The sequence below is a fragment of the Pezoporus wallicus genome, unplaced genomic scaffold (assembly GCF_028554395.1).
Source record: "Pezoporus wallicus isolate ANWC-B61680 ecotype Strahan unplaced genomic scaffold, APGP_CSIRO_Pwel_v1 contig_8376, whole genome shotgun sequence".
In the NCBI taxonomy this organism is placed as follows: Eukaryota; Metazoa; Chordata; class Aves; order Psittaciformes; family Psittacidae; genus Pezoporus; species Pezoporus wallicus.
Genome location: NW_026641603.1, coordinates 169,285 through 186,187, shown reverse-complemented (window position 1 = coordinate 186,187; position 16,903 = coordinate 169,285). Strand labels below are relative to the sequence as shown.

Genomic DNA, 16,903 nt, shown 5'->3' with positions numbered 1-16,903 from the left:
AACACTGGCACAGGTTGCACAGAGAGGTGATGGATGCCCCATCCCTGGAGACATCCAGGCCAGGCTGGATGTGATTCTGGGCAACCTGATGTAGGTGAAGATGTCCCTGCTCATTGCAGCAGGGTTGCACTGGATGAGCTTTGAAGGTTCCATCCAACCCAGACTATTCTGTGGTTCTGTGACCCTGCAGGGGCCATGCAAACCACTGGCTGGTGGCAGGGAGATGGCCCCATCCTGCACAGCTGCTGCTGGAGCTGTGTCCCTGCTGAAGGGAGCCATCAGCCAGGGTTCTGGCCATCCTGGACCTGCTGGCGAGAAGGTGGCAGTGAGGAGGGGATGCAGGCAGGGACAAGACAGCATGGAGAGGATGCAGGCATTGACAGTGGGCAGCTTCCTGTCCCACGTAGGCAGACGTTTGCCTGGGGAGCCCTTGCTCCCCATTCACACACTTGGGACCATCTGAAGGCTCTGACTCTTTGGTGAAGGCTCATCCCCACATGGCTCCCCTGGAGCCGAAGGCCAAGGTCTGTCCCAGTGCCAGGTCTCACCCAGGGACCCTCCTCAGATAGGGGTCTTCACTGCAACAGTTTTTGCTCTGGGGGAGAAGGTCGTCTGTACCCTAAACTGGGGTGTGCAGGGGACGGGCTGCAGGCCAGGCTGCCCTTTAAGATGCTGCCAGCACAACTCTGCCTTTGCCCTCCCAATCCCTGCCTGTTTTGGGCACCCCTGGAGTGCTGCCAGTGGTGGAGGCTCTCCCAGAACTCCTGACAGTGCCTGGAAAGGAAAATCAACGCCTTCCAGTGTGAGTTTGCTGGGTGGAAGGATCTGGATTCATTGTCTGCGTGCGACTGATGCTCAGCAGCAGCTGGAGCACTTGGATCTGGCCCCTGCTGCTGCACCCATAAGAAAGTCTGGGTCTGGCTGCCCAAAGCACCTTCAGTGGCACAGGGTGTCCAGAGAAGCTGTGGCTGCCCCATCCCTGGCAGTGTTCAAGGGCAGGTTGGACACAGGGGCTTGGAGCAAGCTGCTCCAGTGGAAGGGGTCCCTGCCCGTGGCAGGGGGTTGGAGCTGGAGGAGCTTTAAGGTCCCTTCCAACCCAACCCATTCCATGATTTTGCCGCAGATGTGATTTCTGACGGAAATCTCACAAACAGAGATTTGCTGTCTGCCAAAAAGCCTTTCCTTGGGACATGGAACCTGATGGTTTTGGCTGCGGAACCCCCCCTGAACTTTTGGGTTTTCAGCCAAAACCGAACAGGAAGGCGAAGTTGTGCAGAGAAGAGAAAGTGAGGGTGCTGAGACTGCATCCCCTGCCCGCTCTCACCCCTGGCAGCACCCTCCGGCCCCGTGCTGGCAGCACCTTGCTGTGGCTCACAGAGGCTGCTCCAGGAAGCGCCCAGGACGAATTGGCTTTGCAGAGTGAGGCTGTTTGAGCCGTTTGCAGTGGACACCAGCAGCACTACCAGCACGGCAACGTAGAGCCCCCCCTCCTCCCCGCTCCCACCCCCCTAACTAATCCCTGTGGTGCTATGAACCCAGCAGTACAGACGAGGCCTTGTCACTGGAGGACAAAGATCTGAGGGACCGGGAGAGGAGAATGGCCAATAACGCCAGGGAAAGGGTGCGTGTGCGGGACATTAACGAGGCCTTTAAAGAACTGGGACGCATGTGTCAGATGCACTTAAAAACGGACAAAGCACAGACCAAACTGATCATCCTACAGCAAGCGGTGCAGGTCATTCTGGGCCTGGAGCAGCAAGTACGAGGTATGGTAACAGCTGCAGGTGCCTTTCGGGGCCTTTCTCTTCCTCCCCCCCCTCCCCTCCATGTCTCTGCGTGTGTGTCCATCTCTGTTGTGACTCCTGCTGTTTGCACTGGTGGAGCTTTCCAAAGCCCTGGCCCTGGGGTGGATTCCAGGCCGCTCCGGCCACCCCCCTTTCCTGCTTAATGGGAATTTGGCCTCTGCATTCCATTAAGCAGCTTTGGAAAACTCAGTCCTCAACTCCGAGAGCTGGCCGAGGCGCTTGGGGTTCTCTCTCTCTAAGCAAGGACATGTTTCAATGGGCATGGTGTCTGAGCCGGGCGTGGGGTTCTGCTTTATTACCAGGGGTCTGGCCAAGTTCCTGCAGCCACTGCAAGGAGCAGCAGGCAAAGAGCAGCTTGCACTGAGGTGGTTTCCTCGCATGGTCCCATCTGTCTGTCCTGGGACTCTGTCCTTGCTCTCTCTTTTGGATGCTGCTGGCGCGCGTGATGCTGTTGCACAAACTGAGGTTGCTTCATTCCCTCCCTCCCTCCTTCCCTTGATGTTTTTTGGCATAGAGCGCAATCTGAACCCTAAAGCAGCCTGCTTGAAGCGTCGGGAAGAAGAGAAAGTGTCCGGAGTAGTAGGAGATCCCCAGATGACACTTTCAGCTTCACATCCTGGTCTAGGAGATGGTCACAACCCTGTTGGACACATGTAAAGGTATCATCCCTCACCCTCTGATCCCAGCACCCCACTGTGGGTCCAACCCACTGCCAGTGCATGCTGGATGGATGCTCAGGCCCCATTAGTTTGGCATGAACTGGTGTCCTTCCTAATTGACTTTCAGTAAATGACTTGCATGTGCATGTCTTTTGCTTGTCTGGGGAGACCCAAAGCCTCTGCCCCATGAGAGAGGTGCAGCCCTGTAGGCGAGACAGAGGGCTTTGATGCTTGCACTACCCTGGGTGAACCCACCTCTGCTCTGTCCCTCCCAGCCCTGCCCCATTTGGCTTCTGGAAACCAGCAGCTCCTTTTCCTGGTGAACCTATGGGAGGGAATGAGCAGGTCCCAGAAATGCCAAGACCCAGAAGGTGAAATTCTTCCAGCGAGACCGTGGCAGATGCAGGCTTTGTGCTGTCCCCATGTCTAAGGGAAGCCTGTGCTTGGCCAGCATTAACTGACCCCATTTGGCCTCAGGGGTGCAGGGATGTCTGGGGGGGGATTGAGGAGATCAGGAGCAGTGGGTCCTGTGCTGCAGTGTGTCAGCTTGCAGCTCCAGCACACCCTAGGGCATGTGGCACCAGGCTGAATGGTGCAGGTGACACGCTGGAGGGATGGGATGCATCCAGAGGGCCTTGGACAAGCTCGAGAAGTGAGCCCATGTGAACCTTATGAGATTGAACAAGGCCAAGTGCAGGGTGCTGGCCCTGGGCTGGCTAGCAGTACATGGATTGGGGGATGAAGGGAGTGAGAAGGCCTTGGGGTACTGGTGGATGGAAGAGTGGACATGTGCAGGCAGTGTGCACTTGCGGCCCAGAAGACCAATTGTATCTTGGGCTGCATCCCCAGAGCACGAGCATCAGCTCGAGGGAGGGGATTCTCCCCCTCTGCTGCCTTCTGGGAAGACCCCTTCTGCAGTCCTGATCCAGCTCTGGAGTCCTCAGTACCCAAAGGACGTGGACCTGTTGGAGATGGTCCAGAGAGGGGCCACAGGGGTTGGAACTGGAGGAGCTTTAAGGTCCCTTCCAAGCCAAAGCAGGCTGGGGTTCTTTGACATCCCCTGCACCTGCGGCTGCCCTGAAAAGACAAAAGCCAAAGCCGGTGTCTTGGCAGCTCAGTGAGTTCATGTCTGGGCTCTGCTGCAGCCACATCGAGCATTGGGGCTGACTCCTGCAGACACAAGGCTGCAGCAGGAGGAGACGTTGAGTTTGAGGAGCGGTTTTGTTCCCATTTGGGTTTCTCTCACTTCAGCCTTTTGGGCTTTTTCTTTTCCCATTTGTAGATCTGTTTCTTCTTCTGGATCCAGAGATCTGTAGGAAGAAAACCCTCGGGGTGACCTGCAACCTTCTCTCCCCATAAACTTTAGTCCTGCTAATACTGACACACGTGGACGGATCCTGGCGTGACGTAAGGGGTGGAAAACACACACCTTGTCAAAAGCAAGCAAACAAAAATTGCCTTAAGTATAAAGTGCAGACCAGTCAATACATATCACTCAGTTAGGAGGGGGTGGCGTGGTCTCTTGGCTTGTTCGCAAGCAGCCAGCAGCAAAATTGTGCCTAAGCTTGATATTTCTTTTTTTAAATGAAAAAAAAAAAGAACATTAGTTACGAGATTTTTTTTTTATGTAGAACAAATAGCAATGCCTTTGGGTTGGTTTTTTTTTGTTTTGTTTTGTTTTTTTTTAGCTTCTTTTGCATATGTTTTGTAAGCAACGAAAATAATTCTTTTTTTTTTTGTATAAAAAACACAAAAAAAAAAAAGTCTTGTACCCCACATGCTTTTCTGCTGCTGTTTCTATAGTTAACGTTGCATCTTTAGAATCAACCAGAGTAGTAAAATTGTATTAAGAGAGACTGGATATAAAGAGAGGAATTCTCACATTCGGCTCTGCAAGCCACTAAAAGCGAATGTAGCCACAGCAAGGGGATGTTCATCCTTGCTTGGCTTGGACCTTCCATTAGACAGAAACAAACTGATGGGCTGAAGTCACCGTCTCTTTGCTTTTGGCCACTTCTGAGATGGGCAGAGGAAGTTAAACAGCGAAGCCGGTTGAGCAGCATCCCTCAGCCGTGCTCCTGCTCCTTCTGGGAGGTGACCAAGGGCCATTGAGGGTCTCTGCTTTACTCCTGGAGCATCCCGGAGGCTGCGATCCCACCCGGGAGAGGAGGTGCCCCACGGCCCACCCAGAACATCGTGGGGGTGGAAGAGAACCGAGACAATGGGATGCTTCCAAGGTAAGCAAAGAAAGCAACACAGAGGCAAGAGGGAAGCCCTGGCCGGAGGGAAGCGCTCCGTGCCCCTGCATCCAAGCAAACGCCCGCTCCAAGAGGCGCTTCCCGGGGCAGCGCAGAACAAAGCTGAACTGAACAAAGCCGGAGGACTGGGAAGAGGCCGAGGTGGATGGAGCGAAGGCAGCAGCAGGACACGGTGTCAGCAGCCTTGCAGCAGCCGGAGCCGTGGATGCTGGCAGCAGGCAGGGGAGCAGTGACCTGGCTGGGCGCTCCCTCCAGCCCTCAGCAAGCCGGGACCAGCAGCAGGATCCAGCACAGCTTCTCCCCTCACTGGAGCCACCTCAGCAGAGGGGCAGAACACTGCAGGTTGTGGCGAGGGCTGGTTTCATACCACACCTTCCCCACTGTCACGTCTCCAATCCAGTCCAATCCAATTGGAGGCACTCTCAGCTCGGCACGCTGCCTGGTTTGCCATGAGGACACAAAGTGGCCAGTCACCTCCACATGGGCTCCCCATTCGGTGCTGGAAAGGAGGGGAACAATGAGCATACCATGCTCCAGCAGCCAAGCCGACGATTCCTGCGCTCCAAGGGCTTCCCAATGTCACTTCTGACCGCTCCAGTGTGCTCAGCAGGAGGAAGACCCTTAGCGTGCCTGGAGGTGCAGGAGCAAATGAAGAGATGCTCAGTGGTGCTGAGCTGTTGGTAGCCATTCTGGAGTTGGTAGTGGAAAACCATCCCATGGAAATTTAATCTTGGTTCTTCCCTCTCCTTCCCCTTCTGAAGCATTTTGTGCCCAGTTCTTCCCAGCTCTGGGGGTGGACAGGGTTAGCTCTTGGGGGGAACGTGTTAAATCCCATCTCAGAGGTGGCCCACGACATGTCAGGGGGAACATGGGAACAGCAAGTACAGCAGGACCTGCAGCAGCAGGGCCCATCTCTCCCCTCTGCTTCTCTGGCCAGTGCTCCTGGGAAAGCTGTGTTGTTTTGGCACAGGGAAAGGGCAGGACTGGCACACAAGATGAAGTCCTCCAGCACTTCCCAGCAATCCCAGGCTTTGGTATAACCTCCTGGTTATACCTCCTCTGTGCTCATTGCTATGCTTCGTGCTCCAGCAAAACCTGCCAGAAATGCTCAGGACATTGATCATCTCCCACCTACACCTGGGTACCACGGGCTCAGCCTCTGTAGCATCCCTCTGGCACTGCAGTGTCCCACCATAGCTCTCAGGCTTCCAGGGGCTCCTGGCTTTCCCAGCCTACAGCCCGCTGCTCCCACCAGCGCTTCAGTGTGGTGAGACCTGAGCCCACAGCAGCCTCCAGCTCCAGGAAGGCTGGAAGGGTCGGTGGCTGCGGTCCCTGCAGCCCAGGAACATGCATCCTTCTCACCTGTGTCACCAGACGTGTTTCAGCCTAAGGAACTCGTCAGGTTACAGCGCTCTTCCTTCCCTCCCTTGGCTCCTTCTGCCTGCAGAAGCACCGGGCAGTGTGAGGCGGATGAGGTTTTCCTCCATGGGCACCAGCGTTCCCCTGTGGAGCAGGTCCCTTGCAGTACAAGCCATGTCTTCCTGAAGCATCCTGCCACGTTGGGTTGGAGCAAGTAAAACACGCAGGGAGGGGACAGTGCCCCTCTGCAGCCAGGTCTGGATGCTCAGACAACTGGGCTAGGAACTGGAGACTCACCGGCTGCTCTCTGCTTCATCCCCTGAGCATTCCTTGCCCTTTCATAAGGATGGTGCTGAGGCCATTGGTGTGCTCTGCTCAGGCTGTTCTGCTGCTTCAGTGCCACTGCCCCAGGACCAGGGAGGGCCGGAGCAATGTCCCAGCCCTGGCAAGCTTGAGACCATGGAAAAGGAAAACCAAAAGTGCTTCCCCAACACCTGGATTTTGCAACAAGAGTTTGAGGTGCTGGTCATGTCGCGTACAGCTGCATTGGAGAGGGGCTGTGGGCAAGAAAAACCTGGAAACACAATTGGGAATCGGAGAAGACTGATGATTTGTTCAACTCCTTCATCCTGGCTGATGCTCTGCAGAGCTGGGGGGGGGCTCCATCCCCACACCATCAGGCACTGCAACAGAGCTGGGGCTTTTCATCTGCGTTCAGGTGGTTTAGATGCTGTTCCCTTGACGGCAAAAGCAGCTTTAGGTCCTCGGCAAGGTTTGGATGAAGGTCCTCAAACATAAACCCTCCTCAGTGCCAGGCTCTGGAGGAGACCTTGGTTGCTCCAGCAGGAAAGCGCGGTGCTGGGGACTGGTAATGCCCAGAAGCTGCCTCAGTGGCATCTCTGCTCCCCAGGTGCCCAGGGAGCAATTGTGGAATGCAGCAAGGAAAAACTCCTTTGGCTTGCCAGGGGGTTTGGCTCAGTGTGAATGTGGTGCCTGCTGTGGCGACAGGGAAAGTGGCTTTTGTGACAGTGAGCACTGTTGGGTGCTGTCCTCAAAATGCCCCCAGGCCAGCCCTGAAATACCAGCCTGTTGAACTGAGACTCTCATCTTTAGGTGCCATGGGCAGAGCGGGCCAGGGTCTGTGCCATCTGCTGATTGCTTTTGCCCCTCTCCATGCTTGTCTGCCTGTCTGCATGGCCCTCGCAAGGAGAGGTGTCACGCTGCAGAGCAGCATTGACTGTTCTGCTTCCTCTCTCAGCCTTACCTGCAGGAGTTCTCCTGGGCTGTGTGCCCCTTATCAATGGGGCCCACAAACCACACTCACCCCCAAAGCTTCCTTCCTCAGGAAGGAAATCAAACAGCACAACCGGGGTCCCAGGGGCACTGCTTCCATGGAAAGCTGCTTGTGTGGCACCTCCCCTTGGTTTGGCCTGTGACCCACCAGTGAGAGCATGTGGCCTGGCTTGAGGGCAGCTCAACAACATCTCCTCGGGCTCTCTGCTCCCTGCTTTTACAGCTTGCACTAGGTATCCTGCAGAGGTGTGTTGGCAGGAGGGACAGGACCTGGGACATCCAGATCCTGCTCTGTACCACTCTAGGTCTGCACTGAGAGCAAGAGCGGTGTCTAGGCTGATGGTTTGCGTGCATTGATCCTGCATCCGGCTGTCAGCAGCAGGTCCATGCCAGCCCCAGGCAGTGGGGTCAGCTTGCTGCCCCTTCCGTGTGCACCGTCACTGCAGGGCTAGGGGTCTGGATGCTTTGCAGTTGGGGTTTTTTTGCCCTCTCCAGGAGAGAAATGCAGACGTGTGATGTGAAACCTCCCCTGGTGTGACTTCAGGGAAGGGGTTTTTCTCTCAGGCCTGTGTCAGTGATGAGCTGGGTTCCTGGAGGCTTGGCACTCACTGCCTGGTAGTGATTGAACAGGAAGGAAAGAGGCAGGCTGGGATTCCCCCAGGAGCCTGCAGTTTCAGGTTCAGTGCAGAAGCTGCTCGCAAAGGTCCTCTGTGTCTCACACATGTACCCGTTGAAGCCAGCAGAACCCTGGGCCCTTGCGGTGCCATTCAGCACATCCTCCCCCTTGGCAGGTGGGAAGGGGGCTTTGGAAAACCCCGATCCCCTGCACCCCTCAGCCTTGCTGCCATGGGGAGGCTGCCAACTTGAGTGCCAGCGGAGCCAGTCGTCCCCTTGCAGGCCCTGCTGGGTGCTGTGCTGGTGACTCTGGCCTGGGATGTCAGAACAGAGCTGAAAACGGGGAGGTGAAGCGAAGCTGGTTCTGTGGTTGGGCCAGGACGAGCCTCAGCCCCCGAGGTGCAGTGCTGGCTCACCTGGAGCAAGCCGTGCCCGCTGGCTTCCCCTCTTCCTGCTCAACACCAGCAATAGTAAGACCTGTTTTCTGTACCATAAGCTTGCACAAGGTCTTTGCCCTGTTAAATCCTATGCAACTCCCTCTCCTCTCCCCTGGGGCTCTCCACATCCCATCCCAGCCCGTTCTTCCTGCTCTTGTCCATGACTGCTGAGTTCCTGCTCCCTGCTGCTCTTCGGGTCCAGCTTCATTTCTGGCGGCTCCAAAAGCATTTCAAGGCCTGTGCCCTGGAGCTGGGAGGGGGTAAAGAAGGGGTGAGACCAGAGGAACATCCCTTCCAACTCACGCTGCAGGAGCTAGCAGTGAATTGGAGAGGGCAAGGCCTGGTCCTAGGGCTCCTCCATTGCACCCTTCACTCTCCTGTGCCTTCTGCTCAATACTTGGTGGCTCCCTGCCAGCATCCTTCATCTCGCACCGTCTCCCCCAGTACCCTTTGAATGGAGAAGCTGTGTCCCACCTTGTTGCAGCCCAGCTCTACAGACTGCTCTGTTAATGCCTGAGCCTTGGGCTTGGCTTGGCTTGATCTTCCTTCAGCCTCCCCAAGCCTGAAGGTGTGTTTTCCTTCCTCCTGTGCACCCCAGTGTGCGCAGCCAGCACCTCCAAGCTGTTCCCCTTCATGCACAGGCACCATGGGCTCCTTCACAGGGAGGCAGGACCATGCCACCGCCGGCCCATCCGCTGGGGCAGAGGCCTGAGGATTCAGGAGGTGGATGCTGTGGGTCGGTCCCATGGCGTCACCACCCCTCCTTGGCCTCGGGGCTGGTGTGGGGGGACCTGGTGCTGTGCTCAGAGGTTTGCTCTTCAATTCCCCCCTTCTGGAGAATCAGCACTGCAGTGCCTTTGCCTGTGGGGCTCCTGCATGAGCCGAGCATGGAGGAGGGCTCTGGTGAGGACGATGCAGGCTGCAGGTGTCCTTTCTGCCAAACCTTGTGTGTCCAGCTCGCCCCACATCCCCTGGGGATGCAAGGGGCAGCCCTGCCATGCGTCTCCACACCAGTGTTTGTGTTCCTCTGCTTTTGTACACCTTGGGTCTTGCAGTACCCAACGTGGGCCAGCCAAGCACCCCCCCAAGCTGGAAGGAGAGGGAGCAAAACTCACTCCCTCTCACATCTCAATACAGTGCAGGAGAGCAAAGGGTTTTGTGCCTCTCAGAATGGGGCGTCCCGGACACCAAGGCCTTTTGCTGAAGAGCATCCCCGGGGCTGTGCCCATGGGAGCTGTGGGGCTCCCCATGGCAGCGAGCTGGGGACACCACGGCTCCCCCTTCCCGGTGCTACGTCTTCCCAAATCACTTGAAACCCACCAGCGTTGGAGCCCAGCCACATGCCTGGACCAGGCAGGAAATGACCCCTTTGCTCTGGAGGGCTCAATGGGGAAACGAAGTGTTCCTGGGGTTGCTCTTTCCGCTCTATTTTTGTAGGACAGGGGATGGGAGATCCCTGCAGAAGTCGTTTATTATTCGCCCCATAGAGAGTTTTGGGTTGGTTTTGAGGGGTTGTTTTTTTTTACCCTTCAAAACCAACCAAAACTCATCCTTGCTTTTGATGTTTATGCTGCCTACCTGTAAATCCAGATGTACTTAAGTGGCTGAAATCCTTGTTCTTAAATCAGATACACATTATAGTTTTGAACTATATATATAGTAAATATATATATATATATGCCTAACCCAGCAAAAAAAATTAAAGGGAAAAAAAAAGGTCTTTGGGGGTGGGGAAATGTCCTTTGAAATGAATCACAATTGGGGGATAAAATTGTGTTTCTGAGTGCCTCAAGATATGAATTGTTTTCATTTTTTTAAATAATTTTATACAAGTGTCCAAACAGCTGGCTGGATTATTTGGAATTTTGAAATAATCCTAACTTTTTTAAAGTAGACTTTGAGAACTGTCCTGTATATAACAGTAATGTAGCAATAAATGTGACCTTTTATAACAATAGCCCTTAACCTCGTTCTTCTTGCCCGGGTCTTTTCAGCTGTGGTGCACCTGCGAATGCAAAGGGGTCCTAAAGGCTGTGCCTTGGCCAAAGAAGAAGGAGAAGACACTGCAGGTTTAGAACAGAATCATGGAATGGTTTGAGTTGGAAAGGACCTTAAGAGCATCCAGTTCCAACCCCCTGCCATGGGCAGGGACACCTCACATTAAACCATGCCACCCAAGGCTCTGTCCACCCTGGCCTTGAACACTGCCAGGGATGGAGCATTCACAACCTCCCTGGGCAACCCATTCCAGTGCCTCACCACCCTAACAGGAAAGAGTTTCCTCCTTATATCCAGTCTAAATCCAGTGTTCCCAGACACTGAGCACTCACTTTCTGTTCCTGCGTGCCGGGCATGGGTCTGAGCTCCCCACATCACCCCTGTGTCACATCCAGAGCTTGCAGAGGGCCATCAGAAAGCCTTTGGCAGTCGTGTGGAGGTGCCGGGGTCTCCCTGCTGCAGCACAGCTCCTCCTTGGGGCGATGCTCTGGTGGATGCTGTGGTCCACGGGGTCCTCCGCCACCTCTCCATGGTGCACATCTCGGTGCCGGCTGCGGTTTAGCCCAGGTTGCATGGAGCATCTCCTTGGGTGTAGCTGGGAATGCAGCCCCTGCGTGTCTGCGGACAGGGGAGGTTGCAGCAGGGCTCTTGGCTTCCTTGCCTCTGGGGAGCACCCAGTGAAGGCAGCACTGGGAGGGTGCAGATTGGAAGTCAAGTCAAAGACACCCAGTCCTTCCCAGGAGCCCAGTGTAGGGTAATGGGGGGGAGACATCACTGCGAGAGAGACATGGAGGTGCTGGAGAGGGGTCAACAGAGCCGGAGCCTTAGTGTGATGGGGAACGGCTGAAGGACTTGGGGGGGTTCCCATGGAGAAGGCTCAGGGGGGGGACCTGATGGCTCCCTACAAGTGCCTGGCAGGAGGATGGAGCCAAATGGGGCTGGGCCTCAAGATGCACCCTTTGGGGTGGAAGCTCACCCAGTTCCATCGCCATCGCCACGGGCAGGGACACCTTCCACTAGGCCAAATGGATGCGCTCATGTTTGATGCGGGCATCACGGGGCCATGAGGGACGAAGACCGGGAATGGCGGATTCCATCCGCCATTTCCGGTCTTCGTCCCTCATGGCCCCGTGGAGACGGGGTGTTGCCATGACAACGCCGCTTGACTCAGGCAGCGCCGAGGGCAGCCCCATGCTCGGCGCTGCCTCACGAAGGCCCCCGCGGCTTGCTCATGCGCAGTGGGGGTGACTTTGAGGCCGTGCTGTCGGCGCTATGCTGGCCAAGGTGCTCGGGCCGCGCTACGCCCAGCTCCTGCAGACCTGGTGAGGGCGGGGGCGGTTCGGGTTCGGGTTGGGGTTGGGTTGGGTTGGGTTGGGTTGGGTTGGGTTGCGTTGCGTTGGGTTGGGGTTGGGGTTTGGGGTTGGGTTGGGTTCGGGTTGAGTTCGGGTTGGGTTCGGGTTAGGTTCGGGTTGGGTTCGGGTTCGGGTTAGGTTCGGGTTCGGGTTAGGTTCGGGTTCGGGTTGGGTTCGGGTTAGGTTCGGGTTGGGTTCGGGTTCGGGTTAGGTTCGGGTTCGGGTTGGGTTCGGGTTAGGTTCGGGTTCGGGTTGGGTTGGGGTTGGGTTGGGGTTGGGGTTGGGTTCGGGGTGGGTTCGGATGGGATTGGGTTCGGGTGCGGGTTAGGTTCGGGTTGGGGTTGGGTTGGGTTCGGGTTCGGTTCGGGTTCAGTTCGGGTTCGGTTCGGGTTAGGTTAGGGTTGGGTTCGGGTTCGGGTTAGGTTCGGGTTCGGATTGAGGTTGGGTTCGGGTTGGGGTTGAGGTTGGGTTCGGGTTCGGGTGCGGTTTGGGGTGGGTTCGGGTGCGGTTCGGGTTGGGGTTGGGGTTAGGTTTGGGTGCGGTTCGGGTTGGGGTTGGGTTCGGGTGCGGGTTGGGTTCGGGTTAGGTTCGGGTTGGGTTGGGTTGGGGTTGGGTTCAGGTGCGGGTTAGGTTCGGGTTGGGGTTGGGGTTGGGTTCGGATTAGGTTCGGGTGCGGGTTTGGGTTGGGGTTGGGTTCGGGTTAGGTTTGGGTTCGGGTTGGGGTTGGGTTTGGGTTCGGGTTTGGCCTGGGGCTCGGGTGCGGCTCGGGGGTTCGGTTGCGGGTCCGGGTTCGGGCTCGAGTTCGGGTCCAGGTGCGGGCTCGGGGGTTCGGGCTTGGGTCCGGGTTCGGGCTCGGATTCGGGTCCGGGTTCAGGATCGGGGGTTCGGGCTCGGGTTTGGGCTCGGGATCAGGTTCGAGCTCAGGTTTGGGTTTGAGCTCGGGTTCAGGTGCGGGATCGGATTCACGTTGGGGTCCGGGTTCGAACTCGGGCTCGGGTCAGGGCTCGGGTTCGGGCGCTCCAGGAGCCTGAGGGGCTTCCCGAGGCGGTTCCGTGCGCCTCGGCCTTGTCCCGTGGGTCTGGTCAGTGCGAGGCCCGGCTGGGTTTGAAGAGGGGGGTTGAGGGGGGGTCGGTGCTGCCTCGCCGTGGTTCGGTGTGTTCGGGGGACCCAGGGCTGTGAGGAACACGGGGATGAGCAGGGGCTGGAGCAGCTCCTGCAGGGAGCCAGGCTGGGAACATTGGGGCTGTTGAAGAGAAGCTGCATGGAGACCTCAGAGCAGTTCCCAGTGTCTGAAGGGGGCTACAAGGATGGTGGAGAGGGATCTGCATCAGGGACTGGAGCGATAGGACAAGGGGTGATGGGTTCAGACTGGAACAGGGGAAGTTCAGGTTGGAGATAAGGCAGAAGCTCTTCCCTGGGAGGGTGCTGAGGCGCTGGCACAGGGTGCCCTGAGAAGCTGTGGGTGCCCCATCCCTGGCAGTGTTCAAGGGCAGGTTGGACACAGGGGCTTGGAGCAAGCTCCAGTGGAAGAGGTCCCTGCCCGTGGCAGGGGTTGGATCTGGAGGAGCTTTAAGGTCCCTTCAACCCAACCCAGGCTGTGGGTCTGTAAATGCTGCAGCGCCAGCGAGTGCCGCTTTGCAGGGTTGTGTGAGGGCAAACAACGTAGCCTGCAGGCTCGGATAAAGCCATCGTGAGCTATTGCAGTGCAATGGTTAAAGAAATCCATGCATCTTTTCCTGTCTTGGTAATGCTCTTCTTACATGAAATCACATCAAGCTTTTCTCTTGACTGGGTTGGGGTCTGATGCTTTATGAGATTCTCCAAGATTCCTGCCAGGCTTTTCCCTTTTATTCAGAGGACTCCCCCAGGTGCCTTAGCATTTGTCAGACCTTTCACAGTGGAGAATTAATGTTGTTTACCAGCAGCATTATGTGTGTGTGTCTTCCTTAGGACTCCCACCCTCGTGACGTGGGGTAGTGTGGCTGGTATCGGTGTAATATGGGGCACAGACTGGAAGCTGGTCCTTCAATATGTTCCCTACATCGGTGGCAAGTATAAAACTGAAGACTAAGCTTCCCTCTAATGGTAAGTGCTGGTGGTGCTTCTCTTAGCTGGAATAGTAGCGTGGGCTTGGTGTGACACTTGATGAGCCCGGTCTGGCCAGGGCACAGTCAGGTACTAATACGCTCAATTTGAGTGTTCAGGACTTTTTCCCTTTCTGTCTGGGGCTTCCCAGAGCGCCAGGAGGATGAAATCTGAACCCAAATCTAATTTTCAAGTGAATATTGTACAAGTGGTGGATTCTTCCCAACCTGGTGTAGTGCTTGCGAAGTCAAATGAAGTTGTTGATGCTGAACTGAGGAGCGTTCCGAGGCAGAATGGCTTCAAACTCCTGACTTTTTCTGTTGCTAGGTGACTTCAGACTCCTTTCTGCTCCTTGTATCTCTCATTAAATGTAAAGTGAATGTTCAGGGCTTGTTACTCTACGAGAAATTCATTGGAAAATTGGCTTTCTCGAGTGATTTTCATTTCCTTCTTTAATTGCGTATGAGATGTGTTGTTCTGAATCTGACTCTGCCCCTCTGCTTTTGTGAGACCCCACTTGCAGCACTGGGTGCAGTGCTGGTGTGCTCAGCACAAGGACATGGAGCTGGTGGAGCAAGTCCAGAGGAGGCCACGAGGATGCTCGGGGGCTGGAGCAGCTCCTGCATGGAGCCAGGCTGAGAACATTGGGGCTGTTCAGCCTGGAGAAGAGAAGCTGCGTGGAGACCTCAGAGCAGCTTCCAGTGTCTGAAGGGGGCTACAAGGATGCTGGAGAGGGGCTCTTCATCAGGGACTGCAGCGACAGGACAAGGGGTGATGGGTTCAAACTGAAACGGGAAGCTCAGGTTAGATCTTAGGCAGAAGCTCTTCCCTGTGAGGGTGCTGAGGCGCTGGCACAGGGTGCCCAGAGAAGCTGTGGCTGCCCCATCCCTGGCAGTGTTCAAGGGCAGGTTGGACACAGGGGCTTGGAGCAAGCTGCTCTAGTGGAAGGGGTCCCTGCCCGTGGCAGGGGTTGGAGCTGGGTGAGCGTTAAGGTCCCTTCCAACCCAAACCAGGCTGGGATGCTCTGACTGTAAACATGTACAAGTGCATCTTGTGGGTGTCCCCACAGGTCAGTGGAAAAGCTCTCATGTTACGTAGAGGCAGTGAAGTGACCTTGCATTACTTTAAAGTTGTTTTAGGCAGTAATAGGAACATGGATTTGTTCCTGAGACAACAGCGATGTTCTTTGTGTTGAAGCAAGAGCTTTGAGGTGTCATTGTGCAGAAATCATCTGGGGAGGAGCAGAGGAGGAGGCCGTTGCTTTGGTGGTCTGTGATTCCTTCCAAAGAGCCTGTAGGCCTGCCTGCCTTCTGCTCTGCCTGTACCAGCTTCTGCAACAGAAACTTCCTACCTGGATACTGGAGGCTTTTGAAGTGTGTCTGTGGTGGTGGCTGCTGTAGGAAGCACTGCTTAATGACTTGCTTTGTGTTTATTGTAGGAAATGTATTGCTGGATAGTGTTTTGGAGCCGTCCATCCGCTGAGACCCTGCTTCGAGGTGAACTCGAAATGCCCAGTAAGGATTCTGCAACAGGTCCCGGTGTCCTCCTCTCCCATGAGCAGTTCTGACCACTTGGTTGGGAACACGTCTAACTCCACTGGCCAGCCTGCCTCGTGCTCTTCCACTCATCACTGTCACAGCAGCTCGTGTTGTCATGGGAGGAGTTCATAAACCTGATGGACAAAATAAACCAAGTGACTTACAGTTTTGCCCTTTTTTTGCTTGCGTGTTCCCTTCTCAGGCCACGTTCTTTAGGCTGGACTCCTTGTTGGGGTTATGTCTTCAGCTTGTTTGGATGTGTGTCCTAAGGAGGAGCGTTTGCCTTTCATCTATACCCATTCCTCAGCCATCAAGCAGGGGATGCTGGGTTGGATGAGCCTCTGTTTGTGGGTAGTTTTTGCTCCTCGCTCCTCATACTGCTGTAGCTCTTGAACTGTTCTTAGTTACGTCTTCATTTTAAGCTAATCATTCCCACATCAGTAGCACTTTGGACTCATGCATGCAGTTAGCTTTTCATAGCCAATATTGCAGTGTTTTATGGTACTTAGTTTCAAGCAAGGTTTTGCATCCTTTTACCATCAAACTGCCTGGTGGGGCACACATCATTTTAAAGCAGTGGGTCCTGCCTGAAGACCAACTTGGTTTAACCTAGGGGCTCAAGGCAGGCAGTCTGCAAACCCTGAGGGGCTTTTCATGTACAAGTGGTTTAAAGAGCTGCTTGGTCACTTTCTTAATGTGGGGTTTGAGTAGGGAAAGAATCTATCTGTACTTCATGCATCTCATTGTATTTGTGTCATGGTTTAACCCCAGCTGGCATTACAGGGGCACACCACCAGGACAATTCATCACCGTAAACTGCTGACGAAACAGAGCCCTTGAGGTGAAAACACCTTCAGCTGATAGAGAAAAGAAGTGCAAGAAACACAAAACCTTTGTGTAAGAGCAGTATCACTGTTTTCTCTCTGTTTAGGGCCAGATTTCACCGTGTTATCATTTTGGGCTATCAAGAAATGGTCCAACCTCTTAAGGGAAGAAGCTGTGTTGCAGCAGTTGTGCTGCAGGGCTGAAGGCTTCCGAGTGGTATTTGTATGGAAAGCTGTTGTAATCCCTGCCCAAACGGTGGCACTATGCAGGATGCTTCAGCTATTTCCTGAACAGAGTAATTGCTTAAGCATTGCTTTGGCATCACCACTGATAACGAACTGGGGGGGGACAGGGAACATAATCACATACAAAACACTCTTTGCTACCCTGCTACATCCAACAGAACAGGGCAGAAGCTTATGGTATGCAGGGATGACCGTGCTGTTGCCTCCATCTCTCCCGCTGCCTCGCTCCAGCAGCGCTCCTGAATTCCTGGTTGACTCCCAAAAGGCCAAAGCTGCTGTGCCTTGGAATACTGAGAATGTGGGTTTGACAGCAGCCTTGCGCTGGGCACAGAGGTATTGGTATTGATCTGTTTTCACCCTGAAAGGGGACACGATGCCAGCCTGATCTCACACCTCATCAGGACTGGAAGCTCTGACCTGGAACAGTTGGAGCC

At 55.2% G+C, this 16,903-nt stretch overlaps 2 protein-coding genes across 18 annotated transcripts in view; both read left to right on the top strand.

Annotated features, from left to right (window-relative positions):
• The window catches only part of TCF3 (transcription factor 3), a 69,385-nt gene extending 65,067 nt beyond the window's left edge, over positions 1-4,318 (top strand). For 8 of the 17 annotated variants that reach the window (XM_057424570.1, XM_057424554.1, XM_057424566.1 and 5 more), the window contains 2 exons: positions 2,320-2,464; positions 3,747-4,318. In XM_057424570.1, coding sequence (XP_057280553.1) covers positions 2,320-2,462 — 143 coding nt within the window. In that variant the 3' untranslated portion in view covers positions 2,463-2,464; positions 3,747-4,318. Of the gene's footprint in view, positions 1-1,539; positions 1,767-2,319; positions 2,465-3,746 lie in introns of those variants that run through there. The other 9 variants (XM_057424571.1, XM_057424561.1, XM_057424560.1 and 6 more) reach the window with 4 other exon arrangements.
• Positions 4,319-11,645: 7,327 nt separating this feature from the next.
• Positions 11,646-15,562, top strand: LOC130607464 (cytochrome b-c1 complex subunit 10). Its single transcript, XM_057424575.1, has 3 exons — positions 11,646-11,746; positions 13,727-13,861; positions 15,300-15,562. Exons 1-2 carry the CDS (start codon positions 11,697-11,699, stop codon positions 13,845-13,847), a joined length of 171 nt encoding a protein of 56 aa, XP_057280558.1. The 5' UTR covers positions 11,646-11,696; the 3' UTR covers positions 13,848-13,861; positions 15,300-15,562.
• The last annotated feature ends 1,341 nt before the right edge of the window (positions 15,563-16,903 follow it).